This window comes from Chiloscyllium plagiosum, unplaced genomic scaffold (assembly GCF_037043375.1).
Source record: "Chiloscyllium plagiosum isolate Xiang-an unplaced genomic scaffold, Cpla_swu_hap1 HiC_scaffold_44, whole genome shotgun sequence".
In the NCBI taxonomy this organism is placed as follows: domain Eukaryota; kingdom Metazoa; phylum Chordata; class Chondrichthyes; order Orectolobiformes; family Hemiscylliidae; genus Chiloscyllium; species Chiloscyllium plagiosum.
The window spans coordinates 7,157,597-7,174,091 of record NW_028270182.1 but is presented as its reverse complement, the minus strand read 5'-3'; the positions used below and the strand labels follow the sequence as shown (position 1 = coordinate 7,174,091).

Below are 16,495 nucleotides of genomic sequence, written 5' to 3'. Positions count from 1 at the left end.
ATTTTTAACTTTGTATACCCCAGTGCAATGCCAGCATCTCCATGTAAGACCTCGTGACTGGGAAAGGTACAGTCTGTGGGGCCACCCAGTGGCTTAAAGTAAAACAGCAATTTTATTCGAAACAGACAGAAATTGTTGGAGCAGGTCAGCAGGGTCTGGCAGCTTATGTTTCCAGCTGAGCTCTGCTTTCCCTCCACAGATGCTGCCAGACCCTGCTGAGTTTCTCCAGCAGTTTCAGTTTTTGTTTCTTGTTTCTAGCATCCGCAGCTCATTCTTTCATTCGGCAATTTTACCAGTTCGACTTCGATTAACAAACCGTGCCCTTAAGACCATCAGAAACAGGAACAGGAGCAGGCCATGTGGTCCCTCCTGTCTGCTCCGCCATTCGGCAGGATCGTGACTCATCCAGCCCTCCTCGTGTCCATTTTGCTGGCCTTTCCTCGGATCGAGGATCTGTCTCAGCTTTCAATGTACACAAGGACTGTGCCCACCACCCCCCAACCCAATCCACAGCTCTCTGTGGCAAGGAGTTCCGAAGACTCTGGGAGAAGGGATTTCATCTCTGTGAAAACTGCTGAGCTGGAAATTTGAGCAGCGTAAGCAGGAAATTTCATGGGGTAAACAAGAAATTTCAATATGTTGACAAGGTTGTTAAGAAGGCATGCGGTGTGTTAGCTATTATTGGTAGAGGGATTGAGTTTCGGAGCCACGAGGTCATGCTCCAGTGTGGCCCGCACTTGGAGTATTGCGTACAGTTCTGGTCACCGCGTTATGGGAAGGACGTGGAAGCTTTGGAATGGAGATTTACCAGGATGTTGCCTGGTATGGAGGGAACGCTGAGGGACTTGAGGTTGTTTTCATTCAAGAGAAGGAGGTTGAGACGTGACTTAATTGAGACACATAAGATAATTCGATAAGGGTGGACAGTGAGAGCCTTTTTCCTCGGATAGTGATGGCTTGCACGAAGGGACATAACTTTAAATTGAGGGGTGATAGATATAGGACAGATATCAGAGGGAGTTTCTTTACTCAGAGGGTAATAGGGGCGTGGCTGCAACAGTAGACTCGCCAACTTTAAGGACATTTAAATGGTCATTGGATAAACATATGGACAAGAATGGAATAGTGTAGGATATATGGGCTTCAAATTGGTTCCATAGGTCGGCATAACATCGAGGGCCGAAGGGCCTGTACTGCGCTATAATGTTCTATGTTCTACGTGCTTCCGATGAAGTTGCAGTTAATTTACTCAAACTCCCACAGGCACAGAGCAGTTTCAGCGCTGAAAGCCATTCAGTCCATCACATCTGTACTGGCTTCCCCCCAATCAGCAATGTACCTCACCCCTCAGGCCCTGCAAACCTGCACCTATTTCCTTTCCTGATGATTCCCTTCTGAATGTCTCAGCTGAGCTTTCCCCCACTACACTCTCTGGCAGCACACCCCAGGTCCCCACCACTCGCCCTGTGAATGTTTTCCCTTGTGTCACCCTTACTGCTTTTCTAAGTAACCTCAAAGCTGTGCCCTCTTACTGAAACGGTGAGCCTTCGGAGGTATATTGGCCAGTTATGAGTCGGATCTCTTGTCCAGCAGGAAGTGTGAGCACTTTACCACAGGATTGTACCTCAAAACCATTTAAAAATGGATTCAGCGCACGACGAAGACTGCACTGCACTGTTTCGGAATCTATGAGATCGTATTCCTATGCTACTGAAAGCTAGATGGTCTAATGCTACTCTGTTTTGATAAGGGTGGCTGAAGTTACCATGAATCATATCCTCACAGAGTCCCTACAGTGTGGAAGCAGGCCATTCAGCCTATCGAGTCCACACTGACCCTCCAAAGAGCAAGCCACCCAGACCCGCTCTATCCCTGTAAACCTGCATTTCCACTGGCTAACCCACACATCCTGGACCCTATGGGCAATTCAGGCATAACTAGTCCACACTGGACTGTGGGAGGAAACCGAAGAACCCGGAGGAAACCCACGTAGACATGGGGAGAATGTGCAAACTCCCACAGACAGCCGTCCAAGAGTAGAATCGAATCCAGTTCCCTGAGGCAGCAGTGCTAACCACCTAGCAACCGTGCCGCCCATTTTGCGTACAGTATGGCTTTGTTTTCTCCAACACTTTTGTTTTTATTTCAGATCTTCGGCATTTTGCTTATGAGTTCACCCCTTAGCGCCCGGTCCAATATCTATCTCTCATCCAGCAACATTATTCAGCAGACTGTCATCTCCTTCGGATTACTGTGTGAGAGTCTGTCCTTGATTGGGTAAAGTCGCTAGAGTCTCGCCAGACCATAGGGCTACTCTCTTATCAGAGAGGCAGCTGATGGGGGTTTCACCTGAGGGTCACCATGCCTCAGGAGAGGGCAGAGGTTGAGAAGAAGAGACCTTCATGGTAACCTCAAGACAGTGTGGGAATTGAACCCATACTGTTTGCAGCACAAACCAGCCATCCAGCCAAGTGAACTACCTGAGCTCTTATCTCCTTGATAACAACAGGAAATACAGTTCAAAAACTACCTCAACAGATCTAAAGATGCATGAAGAGAGATTGGATCATTTACGACCATGTTTGCTGGTGTTTAGAAGAATGCGAGGGAGGATCCTCATAGAAATCTATAAAGTTCTAACAGGTCTAGACAGGAGTACACACAGAAAGGATGTTCCCGATGACCAGGGAATCCTGAACCATAGGGTCACAGTCTAAGGATATGGGGTAGGACTGAGACTGGGAGAAATGTATTTTTGTAAGGCCAGACTTACACATTAGTGTTGGAGGCTGAGGGGTGACCTTATAGAGGTTTATAAAGTCATGAGGGGCACGGATAGGGTAAATAGGCAAGGTCTTTTCCCTGGGGTGGGGGAGTCCACAACTAGAGGGCATAGGTTTAAGGTGAGAGGGGAAAGATATAAAGGTGACCTAAGGAGCAACTTTTTCACGCAGAGGGTGGCGCACATGTGGGATGAGCTGAAGGAAGTGGTGGAGGCTGGTAACTATCACAGCATTTAAAAGGCATCTGGATAGAATGGTATATGAATAGAAAGGGTTTGGAGGGATATGGGCCGGGTGCTGGCAAGTGAGACTAGATTGGGTTGGGATATCTGGTCGGCATGGACGGGTTGGACCGAAGGGTCTGTTTCCGTGCTGTACATCTCTGTGACTCTCTCTCATGGGAGGATCCTGGGTAGTGTTGTCGAACAAAGAGACCCCAGAGCGTTGGTTCATAGTTCCTTGAAAGTGCAGTTGCAGGTAGACAAGGTAGAAAGAAGGCATTTGGTACTCTTGCCTTCATTGATCAGGGTTAAAAACTACATAACACCAGGTTATAGTCCAACAGGTTTATTTGGAAGCACTAACTTTTGGAGCGCTGCTCCTTCATCAGGTAGCTTTGGAAGAGGATCATAAGATACGTAATTTATAGCAAAAGATTACTGTGTCTTGCAACTGGAATAATATATTGAACAAACCTAGATTGCTGTTAAGTCTTTCAACTTTTAGAATGTGATGCAGGTTTCAGTTCATTAATACGTAAATCCCAGAACTACTTTTAAGTCACATTCTTGAGATAACTCAAGGTATTATTAAAAAGAAAGTGACATATCAGCTCAGACAACATATTAAAGGTGTGAGGTTAGCATCTGTCTGTATTCTAATCTTGAGTCAGACTGGTTCTATTGCCAAAGTAGGAATTTATAAAATATTACATGGATTGACATCACTTTATTGACCAGTGCATAGAGTATAGGAGTTGGGATGTCATGTTGTGGCTGTACAGAACTTTGGTGAGGCCACTTTTGGAATATTATGTTCAATTCTGGGACCTTGCTACAAGAAAGATGTTGTTAAATTTGAAAGAGTTCAGAAAAGATTTAATAGGGATGTTGCCAGGATTGGAGGGTTTGAGCTATAGAGAGAGGCTGAATAGGCTGCGGCTGTTTTCCCCACAGCATTGGAGGCATCATGATAATAAAATCATGAGGGGCATGGATAGGGTGGATCGTCAAAGTCTTTTCTCCAGGGTAGGGGAGTCCAAAAAGAGAGGGCAGAGGTTTAGGGTGAGAGGGGAAAGATTTAAAAGAAACCTAAGGGGGAACTTTTTCACAGAGAGTGGTGCGTGTATGGAATGAACTGCCAGAGGAAATGGCGGAGGCTGGTACAATTACAGCATTTAAAATCTGGATTGGTATATCAATAGGAAGGGTTTAGAGGGATATGGGCCAAGTGCTGGCAAATGGGACTAGATTAATTTAAGATATCTGGTCAGCATGGACAAGTTGGACCAAAGGGTCTGTTTCCGTGCTATACATCTCTGTGACTCGAAATGTCTTCACCCTGAGAGTGGGAACGTGTGGAATTCTCTGCCAAAGAAGGCAGTGGAAGCCAAAACATTGAAAGCTTTCAAGGAGTTAGATATAGCTCTTAGGGCTGAAGGGATTAAAGAGTGTGGGGGAAAGAAGAGAATGAGTTGGGTCATCAGCAATGATCATCTTGAAGGGGGAAAGCACATTTGAAGGGCCGAACAGCCTACTCCTGCTCCCAATTTCTATGTTTCTAGAGCACTTTGCTGGTGGGGGGGGGGGCGGGATGCTGTGGGTGTGTAAGGCGCTATGCAAATGCAATTGCTATGGGTGTGAAAGACAGAATGCACGTGCAATTTATTTTTTCTCTCGTTTGTAACTCGATGGATCTGGAGTAACCCACTTTAATCCTAATGGCGTTCCTTAATGAAATGACCTCCCAGCCAAATAAAGTTTATTTTTTTTTTTTCTCTTTTTTTTTTCTAAATCAAAATAGAGTTGGAGGGAGAAATGATGCACTCCACTCCCTGCGGCGCCCACCTCTCCAAATAAAGTTTATTGGACGTGGCAAATAAACTGCTGAGTGGGAAAACAATCAAGGATGGAATCCCTCCCAACAACAGCGCAGGGCTAAATTCTAAGACGCACCCTTGTTTTCCCAGCCCGATGCACGTGTGCTCCAACACATCTCAGTAACTCTTTCAATTGAAATCAAAAATTAAACACGAGAATTTATCCTTGAAGAAATTGGCAGGAATCTTTTATATAGCTAGAATGAGGCAGGCGCTATGATTCTAATCTACTCTCTACGTAAGTATGAAGAGGTGTCTGGCTTTAATACAGAGAGCGAGAAGGGAAAAAAAACTATTTTTGTAACTAAAGAAAAAAGCGAAAACTATTTTTGTAACTATAGGGGGTAGTTGTAGATTTTATTGGTGGCTTTTAAACAACTGCTCTAACTCAGCTCGGAAGAGGAGGCTGAGCCGCTTGTCTTTACAAACATTAATGGATCTTTCTGGGCGTGAAAACTTTTAAGTAATTTTTAAAAAAAATCTTTTCTAATAGTTGCGTGGGGAGAGTTAGTCCCACAGCATAGAATCAGGCCCTCTGGTTGGGTGTTCGAGGTCTCTCTCTATCTAGCCCAATCCCCCCCTCCTGTAGAGGGAAACGTCTCAAACCTACCTTTACTCTACTTTGTTTGAAAACCTGTTCTGATTGCTGTCTATCGTGTTGACTAACAGAGGGATGGAAATGTTTCTGAACTTCCTTAGTATAAGGGTTACACGTAATCCTATAAAAACGCTTACTTTCTGTTTGGATTTGATAGGATGCTCCTGGTCTCTGGCCTAAGCCTTTCCCACCTTAAACATTTCTTTAAAAACTATATCCTTGTCAGATCAGCGCCATCGTTTATGAAATGAACAACTAAGTGACCTATTTTTTGTCTTTGATTTGTCTAGATTCCTGTAATATCACTTTTTAAGGTGGCTCGTCCAAAGATGTGCAGGTTAAGGTGGATTGGCTGTGCTAAATTGTCCCATAGTGCCCAGGGATGTGCAGGTTAGGGTGGATTGGCTGTGCTAAATTGTCCCATAGTGCCAGGGATGTGCAGGTTAGGGTGGATTGGCCATGCTAAATTGTCCCATAGTGCCCAGGGATGTGCAGGTTAGGGTGGATTGGCTGTGCTAAATTGTCCCATAGTGCCCAGGGATGTGCAGGTTAAGTGCATTAGTCGGGGGTAAATATAGGGTAGGGGAAATGGGTTTGGGTGGATTACTCTTGGAAGGATTGGTGTAGACTTGTTGGCCTGAAGGATCTGCTTCCACACTATAGGGATTATATAATAATGCATTTAGCTGGGATCAAACTAGGAAATTCTATTTGGAATAGGCTTCTTAATTTTGTAAATAAGTGGAGCAAGTTTATGCATGATTACATTAATGTTGTACATAACTTCAACTTGAGTGAAGGAAGTGGCAGGGGCTGCCAAATATGGAATAAGGTGAATTAAAAATTGGGAAAGAGTTTCCTGTTCAAAAAAATGATGTATGATTTTTGGAGTTAACCATTAGCTGGGCAGGCATATGGTGTAAAAACAAAATGCTGGAGAATTTCAAACTTACAGCAATATCTGGAGAAAGTTGGATCCAAAACGTCAATGTGATTAGTCTACAGCACAGGAAAAAACCCCTTAGGCCCACTGTGTGCGCTAGGCAAAAATTCTTCAGAGATCGATCGATCCTTGATTGATCTCCTCTGAGGAGTGCTTGTTTGAATGGGCCTGGACGCCACAAGTCTGGCCATGTCTGTGGGAAGAAAGCTTATGTTTAAAGTCTGACTCTTCAGAGTTCTGAGTCACAACTTGAAATGTTAACTCTGCTTTCTTCCAATAGATGCTACTGGACCTGCTGAGTTTCACCAGCAATTTTGGTTCTGGATCTCTAGCATCAGAAGTTTTCATTTTATGGGGGTCTGGGTACTCTGGAATGGAAAATGAGGTGATCTTACCGAAACAGGAATTCGTGGTTGATTCCTCTGATCTTGACCAGAGTCTAGACTAGGAATCCGAAAAAACTTGACTGAATGTTTCTACCCTGAACTACTGTGGAACTGAGGTGGAGGGGAGGATTGGAGTTCAAAAATGGATAACAGCTACCAGTATTAATTCTATTTGTATTGAGAATTGCCTTGGGTCAATATTTAATCTGTAGTTTTCAAAAACCCCATTCTGTGGATGGAAAGTCTGCACAAGACCAGGTCTTTACAACTAGAAGATTAATACAAGGGAGATATCTAACTTCCAATGATCTTGATCAAAACACAAGATATCATTTATGCTGGAGAGGGTTCAAAAAATTACCAGAATATTGCCAGGAACAGAAGGTTTGAGTTTTTAGGATAGGCTGGGACATTTTTCACTAGTGCATAGGAAGTTGAGTGGGCACCTTCAGAAGTTTGTAATATCATGAGGGGTATATTAAGGTGAATGACTGTTTTCCCTGAGGTTGGGGATTTCAAAGCTGAGGGCATATTTTTTAAGTGAGGAGAGAGAGATTTTAAAGGACGTAAGGGGTAGCTCATTTTAGTGGCTCACATCTGGAATGACTTACCAGAGAAAGTGGTAGGTGCAGTACAGTTACAACATCCAAGACACTTGGGTAAGTACATGAATAGGGAAGGTTTTGGAGGGATATGGGCCTGGAGCGGGCAGGTGAGACTAGTTTGGGATTATGGCTGGCATGGACTAGTTGGACCGAAGGGCTTTTTAATGCCGTATGGATGTCTTTCCAAAGTGATCACCGTCTAATTAGAATCTGAATCTTTAGTGTGGAAACGAGCCCTTTGGCCCAACAAGTCCACCTGAGGAGCAACACCCAGACCCATTTCCCTACCCTATATTTACCCCTTACTAATCACCTAGCCTACATATCCCTGAACACCATGGACAATTTAGTGTGGCCAATTCACCTAACCCTCCTAACTCTTTGATTTGTGGGAGGAAACTGGAGCAGCTGGATGATACCCATGCGGACACTGGGAGAGCGTGCAAACTCCACACAGTTGCCCAAGGCTGGAATCGAACCTGGGTCCTTGGTGCTGTGAGGCAGCAGTGCTAACCACTGCTGCTCCATGTTCTTTTCAAATAAAACCTGTGGATGCTGGAAGTCAAACAAATTGCTTGGGGGGGGGGGGAAGAAAAGCTCAGCAGGTCTGGCAGCATCTAGAGAAAGACAATTAATACTTTTGGTCTAGCAATCCTCCTAAGAAGGGTCTTTGGATCCATAACATTCAGTCTTGTCTCTCTACAGATGCTGTCAGACAGTGCTGTTTTTCCAGCAACTTTTATTTTGCTTAGTGGTTCTTTTTTAGATGTTTTGAGTTCTCAAGGAGTGAGGTTTAAATGTGTAATCTACAACTGACTAATGGAGGTCTAAACAAAGACCAGTTGAACAACAGGACTGTTAAGTGAGATGGTGGGTCAAAACAGGTGGTTGCTTGTTAATTTAATATGTGCCTTAACTCCTAGATCTGGTGTATAGGAGGTGGCTAATAACATGGACCCTGAAAGTAGCTTATACACTCCTCTCCTGCGGACTATTGAATATCCTCCTACATCCCCAGTGGCATCAGGTACTGATTGTTCGTTCACATCCAAGGAACAAGTCAATAGCTCTTGAGAAAGTACATTCAATAGGAAAGCATAAATGTAAAATGCAATTGCTATAATAGATGTGGGTCAAGAGACGATCTCCTCTTCTGTAACCAGCTTTTTAAAAAAAGTAAATTATTAACCATGGGACTGTACTCCGATGGATGACTGGTTTAACTGGAGTCCTCACCCCTTGGGTAAGGGGAAATGTTGAGGAGTCCTTCATGCTAATGTTAGCATCACTGCAAACCAGTTGCCCAGCTAAGTGACACTACCCACTTCAATGAGTACCATTTCATCTAAATGCTTAAATCCCTGGGTTAAATAAAACAATTTTTTTCTTCTAAGTTCATCATTGATTGGCTACTTCCCGTCAAGGGCCAGGAAATCTCCCCTTTAAGACCCTCATTTCATAATACACTTGAGATGTTCTTAGTCTTGAATGCATGCCTGAAGTGGTGTCAGCAGAATCTCCAGTGCATTTACTCCCAGTGAAAGATTTCACTTGGGTTTTGGAGGGGGTGGCAGGGAGGGAACTGGGGAGTGGGTCTCTTTTGAAAGAGCAGGTAGGGATGAACTGGATCACCAGCCCCTACACTCAAATATGTTGAATGTTACACACTTGTTTAAACATTCTCCAATTCCTTTACAGCATCTATGAAAATTATGACCTGTCTGTTGGCTGTTGCTTCCATCACTATTGGTGAGATTTCAATAATAAAGGATGTTGGTGGCATGAATTTAAAAGCTGTTCACTTGGATTGTCTGTCTGTTTTTGGCAAGCTTGTTAGATTTAATGTAATCTAGTCATAGCTATGCTTGACATTAAAATATTTAAGCTGCATATAAATGGTTTGGATTCCTGTACCAAGCTTGGCTCAATATTAGGAGCAGCATTCTTCCTTTGGTTCTAAGGATTTGACCACTTCCATGTTTTTAACAACAGCTTAAAATTAAAAACTAGAGTAACTTTGTTCTTAAAATAGTCAGATTTATGGTGACATTAAGTTTGCAACAAATCACTTCTGACACTTTTTTTTTATTTCTTTTCTCCTTCCCATATAGGTACTGTCTATTTGGATTCCTGTCCCAAGCAGTACCTGATCCCAATTTATTTGATTGTCTCTGGTAGCTTTACCCTGTTCTTTGTGATGATTTCACTAGTTTCATGTGCTCCAAATGATGAAAGCAATATGTTGGCTTTTCATAGAATTGGCAGAGTTTGGAAAAGTCTCATCTCACTGTTTTCCTTCATCTGGTTTATAACAGGTAACTGCTTAACTGAAACTAGCTTTGTTTAACTTGAGTTTGCATGTTGCTAGTCACCTGTTTTTTAGAATGTTCATGGGGTGAGGTTCCTCTGACCAATCCCTTGAGGCAGCATGGGTGGCTCAATGGTTAGCACTGCTGCCTCAGTGCTGGGGTGTCTCTTTTTGGAGAGTCAGATGTACAGCACAGAAACAGACCCTTTGATCCAACCCGTCCATGCTGACCAGATATCCTAATCTAGTCCCACCTGCCAGCACCCGGCCCATATCCCTCCAAACCCTTCCTATTCATATACCCATCCAATAGCCTCTTAAATGTTGCAATTGTACCAGCCTCCACCACTTCCTCTGGCAGCTCACTCCATTCATGTACCACCCCCCTCATGGAAAAAGTTGCCCCTTTAGGTTCCTTTTTATAAATTCCCTTCTCTCCCTAAACCCTCTAGTTCTGGACTCCCCCACCCCAGGGAAAAGACTGTCTATTTACCCTATTCAACCTCTCCCTATAGCTCAAACTCTCCAACCCTGGCAACATCCTTGTAAATCTTTCAGAACCCTTTCAAGTTTCACAACATCTTCCTGATCAGGGGACCAGAATTGCATGCATTATTCCAAAAGTGGCCTAACCAACATCCTACACAGCTGCAACATGATCTCCCAACTCCTATACTCTGACCAATAAAGGAAAGCATACCAAACACTTTCTTCACTATCCTACCTACTAATGACTCCACTTCCAAGGAGCTGTGAACCTGCACTCCAAGATCTTTGTTCAGCAACACTCCTGAAGACCTTGCCATTAAGTGTATAAGTCCTGCTAAGATTTGCTCTTGCATAATGCAGCACCTCTCATTTTATCTAAATTAAACTCCATCTGCCACTCAGCCCACTGGCCCATCTGATCAAAATCCCATTGTACTCAGGTAGCCTTCACTGTCCACTATACCTCCAATTTTGGTGTCATCTGCAAACTTACTAACTGTACCTCCTATGCTAACATTCAAATAATTTGAATGATGAAGTAGTGGACCCAGCACTGATCCCTGTGGCACTCTGGCAAGGGTGGTGAATGAGGAAACCTAAGTGCTGAAGGATAGTGTTCATGCATAACTGTTCAGTGTTGGGAGTTAGAAAATCCAGATTCTGAAGGAAGGAGGCAGAAATGTAAAATGTTTGATTTGTGATCTCTGGGGAAAGTATCAATATTTAAAAACCTATTTCTCTACCCCTTCTAGGAAATGTTTGGATCTACAGCATCTATGAGCCAGAATACATTGACAAAACATCTCCCAATTACTGCGATAAAACTCTCTACTTTTTTGCCTTCTGGGCCACTACTATCACATACATCCTCCTTGGGATTGCACTGTTTCTAGGATTCTGCGGCTTGCTTTGTGCATGTGCTTTAGGTGGGACACTGAGCATCAGGCAAAGAAGCAGTTGAATTTTGGCTGAAGAAATCTTGTTCAGTTTTTTGTGGGGGGGAGGGGAAAATGTATCTGCTCACTGTCAAATATGTATGCCTACTGTGGGTGAAATTTGGTTTGAACTCATTAGCAGTGCATGTGTAGACTTTTTTTATTAAAGCTGAAAACACTGTTCTTTCTACACTACTTTCATTCTATGCTCATAGAAGTAAACTGTGCTTTGTACATAACTCTGAAACCAATAGGTGTTTTTAAAAGTTGGATGTAAAATTTCTAATATAAGCATGACTTGATAATACTCTGGTCTTTTGTTTTTCTTTAAGGGTCTTTGTGTTGTACAGCATTGATGGGCCCCAGCTATGTTGAATAGTCCTTCAGTACCTACATAGGCACTATGCCCCAACATCAATGACTGCATCAGTGCAGCATTCTGCACTCAGGTCAAATTGGAGCAGTTCATCAGCTTTGCCCACAACATCCACCCTACCCTCCATCACTTGGTCCATCTTGGACACCACCTCTTCTCTCTCCCCCACCCTTCCTTGTCCTCTCAATTTCAATCTCTGGTGACAGTCTCCAGGTGCATTTTTAAATATAAACCCACTCTCTAACTACCTGGACTAGACTTCTTCCCAGGAGAAAGTGAGGACTGCAGATGCTGGAGATCAGAGCTGAAAATGTGTTGCTGGAAAAGTGCAGCAGGTCAGGCAGCATCCATTTCGGGCATGACCCCTTCAGGAATGATCCTTGCTCCCTCTCCTGCACCTTGGTTGCTGCCTGACCTGCTGCACTTTCCAGCAACACTTTCAGCTCTAGACTTCTTCCCACCCAGTATCCTGCAAGAACGCCATTCCATTCTTCCCAACTCCTCTGCATCTGCTCAGATGAATTTACATTCTAATCCCAACATCCAGATATCTGCCTATTTTGAACAACATACTTTGCCCTGCCTGTCATTGACAGCCCTCCACTGCACCACCATGCTCTGTTCTACTGCTCTAAACCTTCCCACCCTCTGCCCCATGCAATAGAGTCCCCCTTGTCCTTACCTACCACTCCACCAGCCTCTGCATCCAATGCATCATCCTTAAACACTTCCAACTTCAACTAGACTCCACCAAGAACATCTTCCCCTCCTGACCCCACCCCTATCCACGTTCTGCAAGGACTGCTCCCTTTGCCAATCCTTGGTTCATGCCACTCTCCCCACACTGCATGTGCCCCCACCCTAGGTACCTTCCCCTGCAACAGGAAAAGAAGCAAAACATGCTGGCCACAAGTCCTTTCAGGTGGGACTCTCCTCCAAAACTACTTTACTGTATCCAGTGCTCCTGATGTGGTCTTCTCTACAGGGGGCAGACCAAAGGTAAACTAAGGGAACATTTCATTGATCATCTTAGCTGTGTCTGCAAGGGCTGACCTGCATTCCCTGTTACTGCCCATTGTAATTCCCCCTTCCCACTCCCTTTCTGACCGGACCATCCTTGGCTACCTCCACTGCCACACCACAGTGAATCAGAAATTAAATTGGAGGAACGAAACCTCACCACCTGTCTAGGTAGCCTACAGTCCAGAGGACTCTGATTCAAATTTGAAATCTCTGTCCCTATTCCTGGACTTCCTTTCTAGCACCTCCCTCTCCCATTCCTCTTATCAACCCTTCCTACCAACCAACCAGATTCAATCCTGCCATTAACCAACCAGGTGTTACACTCTACCTGCGTTCACAGATCCCCACCTGGCCACCCTGCCCTGATTTTTAAAAAAAATATTTTCTATATAAACATACACCCTTTTATCTGTAGCTCCCCTTACACCCACTCCTGCTCCTGAAGAAGGGTTACATCAAAATGTTGACTTCTCTGCCTGATGCTGCCTGGCTTGCTGTGTTCTTCCAGCCTCCTGTTTGTCTCCCTACTTGGTAAAGTGAGTCAGCAAAAATTATGCACCTTTGGCATTCCACCAATTTAAATCTGTTTTTACTGTCTCCTGTAACTGGGTGCGGTGAGCTATTTGTCGATTTTTGTCATAGAATGCCTACAGTGTAGAAAGAAGACCTTTGCCCTGTCAAGACTGCACTTGTCCTCAGCATCGCACAGGACAATAAAGAGACGTGTGCAGACACAGGGGAAAATATGCAAACTTCACATTCTCCTGAGGGCAGAACTGAACCCAGGTTCCTGATGCTGTGAAGCAGCAGTGCTAATCACTACACTGCCCACAGAAGATAATCCAGAGCCTGGAGTGTATTTGTACATTTCAGCCCCCAGTTCCACACATCCTTTCCCCAGTAGATTGATTGATAGTCAATCTGACTAATATGCTCAAGTCTTTGGTTTAAGAATGAGCTGTGTTCTGTTTATTTTTGAGCTTGTTCCTAAATTGTTGCTAAATGCTCAAGTAGGAAGAGGATTTAGCAAAATACTGTTTAAATTCTGGTTGCCACATTATAGGAAGGGTGTGGAAACTTTGAAAAAGGTTCAGGGAGATTTACTAGGATGTTGCCTGGTATGGAGGGAAGGCCTTATGAGGGACTTGAGGCTGTTTTTGTTAAAGAGAAGATTGCAAGATGACTTAATTGAGACATATAAGATAATCAGAGGGTTAGATAGGGTGGACAGTGAGAGCCTTTTTCCTCGGTGGTGGCTAGCACAAGGGGACAGAGCTTTAAATTGAGGGGTGATAGATTTAGAAAAGATGGCAGAGGGAGTTTCTTTACTCAGTAGTAGGTACATGTAACACGCTGCCTGCAACAGTAGGAGACTTGCCAACTTTAAGGGCATTTAAATGGTTATTGGATAGGCATATAGTCATAGGGACATTCCACCTCCGTGCTGTTAATGTGTAGGGGGGACATAAGTAACATCCTGCCTAAAGTCAATAATGAGATCCTTGGTTTTGCCAGCATTGAGACTTAGGTTGTTCTCAGTCCACCAATTTTCCAGGTCTTCCACCTCCTGGCTGTAGTCTGTTTCATCACCATCTGAGATTCGACTGACTCTGGTGTCATCAGCGAACTTGTAAATTGCATTTGGCAATGCAGTCATGGGTATACAGTGAGTACAGTCAAGGGCTGAGTACATACCCCGGGGGGCTCCAGTGTTGAGTGTTAGCGAGGATGAAATATTGTCCCCAATCTTCACTGAGGCCTGTGGGTCAGGATACTGAGGATCCAGTTGCAGAGATTGGGGCTTAGTCTGAGATCACTAAGTTTGGTATTCAGTCTCGAGGGGATAATAGTGTTGACTAGAGTTCAGCTTCAATGAGTAGGATTCTTACGTATACTCTGCCAACGATTCACTTGATCTAACCTGTCTATCCACGACAAGCTTCCTTTATTTTATATAATCAAACATGTCTGTATGGGTTTCCTCCAGGTGCTCCAGTTTCCTCCCATAGTCCAAAGAAGTGCAGGTCAGGTGAATTGGTAATGCTAAATTGCAATGTTAGGTGCATTAGTCAGAGGGAAATGGGTCTGGGTGAGTTACTCTTCAGAGGGTTGGTGTGGACTTGTTGGGCCAAAGGGCCTGTTTCCACACTGTAGGGAATCTAATCTAATTTCTTTAGTTATCCAGCATTCCTTACAACTACCAGCCTTTCCTTTCACCCTAACAGGAATATACTGTCTCTGGACTCATTTCTCATTTCTGAAGGCTTCCCATTTTCCAGCCACCCCTTTACCTATGAACATCTGCCCCCAATCAGCTTTTGAAAGTTCTTGCCTAATACTGTCAAAATTAGCCTTTCTCCAATTTAGAACTTCAACTTTTAGATCTGGTCTATCCTTTTCCATCACTTTTAAAACGAATAGAATTATGGTCGCTGGCTCCAAAGTGCTCCCCCACCAACACCTCTGTCACCTGCCCTGCCTTTTTTCCCCAAGAGTAGGTCAGGTTTCGCACCTTTTCTAGTAGGTACATCCACATACTGAATCAGAAAATTTTCTTGTATGCACTTAACAAATTCCTCTCCATCTAAACCCTTAACACTATGGCAGTCCCAGTCTATGTTTGGAAACCTCGACTGGGACTATTATTCTTACAGATAACTTACATCTCCTTACAAATTTCTTTCTCAATTTCCCTCTGACTATTAGGGGGTCTATAATACAATCCCAATAAGGTGATCATCCTCTTCTTAATTCTCACTTCCATCTAAGTAACTTCCCTGGATGTATTTCCATGAATATTCTCCCTCAGTATAGCTGTAATGCTATCCCTTTTCAAAAACGCCACTCCCCCTCCTCTCTTGCCTCCCTTTCTGTCCTTACTGTAGCATTTGTATCCTGGAACATTAAGTTGCCTGTCCTGTCCATCCACGAGCCACATTTCTGTAATTGCTATGATATCCCAGTCCCATGCCCTGAGTTCATCTGCCTTCCCTGATGCATTGAAATAAATGCAGTTTGATTTATCAGTCCACCCTTGTTCTCTGCTTTGACCCTGCCTGTCCTGACTATTTGATTTGCTTTTTTTTCCCAACTGTACCAGTCTCAGATTGATCTCTTTCCTCACTATCTCCCTGGGTCCCATCCTCCCCACCTTACTAGTTTAAATCCTCTCGAGTGGCTCTAGCAAATTTCCCTGCCAGTATATTAGTCTCCTTCCAATTCAGGTGCAATCTGTCTTTCTTATACAGGTCACTTCTACCCCAGAAGAGATTCCAATGATCCAAAAATTTGAATCCTTACCCCATACACCAGCTCCTCAGCCATGCATTCATCCACTCTATCCTCCTATTCCTGCCCTCACTAGCTCGTAGCATTGGGAGTAATCCAGATATTACTTCTCTTGAGGACCTCCTTTTTAAATTCCTGCTTAACCTCTCTATATTCGCTCTTCAGAATCTCATCCTTTGCCTTTCCTATGTCATTGATTCCAATGTGTACAATGACCTCCTACTGGGCCCTCTTTCCCCCTTGAGAGCATTCTGCACCCTGAGACACCCTTCATCCTGACACCAGGGAGGCAACACACTATTCTGACTTTTCGTTGTTGGCCACAGAAACGTCTGTCTGTGCCTCGGACCAGAGAATCACCTAACACAATCGATCTCTTGGAACCTAACATACCCCTTATTATTAGAACCCTATACATTACAGCCAGTCTCGATACCAGAAACTTGGTTGTTCGTGTTGCATTCCCCTACTACATTATCCAAAACAACATACATGTTTGAAATGGGGATAGCCACAGGAGATTCCTGCACTACCTACCTCTCTTACCTTTCTTGCAGTTAACCCATCTACCTGACTGTATCTGTGGGTTTTCTCCCTTCCATCACATCCCCATTGCTCTTGTAAATTCCTCACTGCCTTTAACTGTCGTTCCAACCGATCCAT

General features: G+C 43.9%; 2 protein-coding genes across 3 annotated transcripts in view; both read left to right on the top strand.

The window, feature by feature from the left end:
- The first annotated feature begins 4,946 nt into the window (after positions 1-4,946).
- On the top strand, positions 4,947-11,446 carry LOC122544316 (transmembrane protein 272-like). 2 transcript variants are annotated; one of them, XM_043683482.2, is made up of 5 exons: positions 4,969-5,119; positions 8,337-8,440; positions 9,112-9,162; positions 9,525-9,728; positions 10,963-11,446. In XM_043683482.2, the coding sequence occupies exons 2-5, from the start codon at positions 8,365-8,367 to the stop codon at positions 11,169-11,171; spliced, it is 540 nt and encodes a 179-aa protein (XP_043539417.1). In that variant the 5' UTR covers positions 4,969-5,119; positions 8,337-8,364; the 3' UTR covers positions 11,172-11,446. The 2 variants fall into 2 exon arrangements, with proteins under 2 accessions (XP_087839105.1, XP_043539417.1); XM_087982979.1 differs by lacking the exon at positions 8,337-8,440 and having other exon boundaries at positions 4,947-5,119.
- LOC122544315 (interferon-induced very large GTPase 1) overlaps positions 9,629-16,495 on the top strand; it is a 30,479-nt gene continuing 23,612 nt past the window's right edge. Inside the window, exon 1 of the mRNA XM_087982944.1 lies at positions 9,629-9,728. The gene's annotated coding sequence lies outside the window, so the exon portion shown is untranslated. The remainder of the gene's footprint in view (positions 9,729-16,495) is intronic.

Coding starts and splice junctions, on each gene's coding strand:
- LOC122544316 (XM_043683482.2), top strand. CDS start 8,365: ATGGACCCTGAAAGTAGCTTATACACTCCTCTCCTGCGGACTATTGAA. Junction 8,441..9,111: donor TACATCCCCAGTGGCATCAG/GTACTGATTGTT, acceptor ATTCCTTTACAG/CATCTATGAAAATTATGACC. Junction 9,163..9,524: donor TGTTGCTTCCATCACTATTG/GTGAGATTTCAA, acceptor CTTCCCATATAG/GTACTGTCTATTTGGATTCC.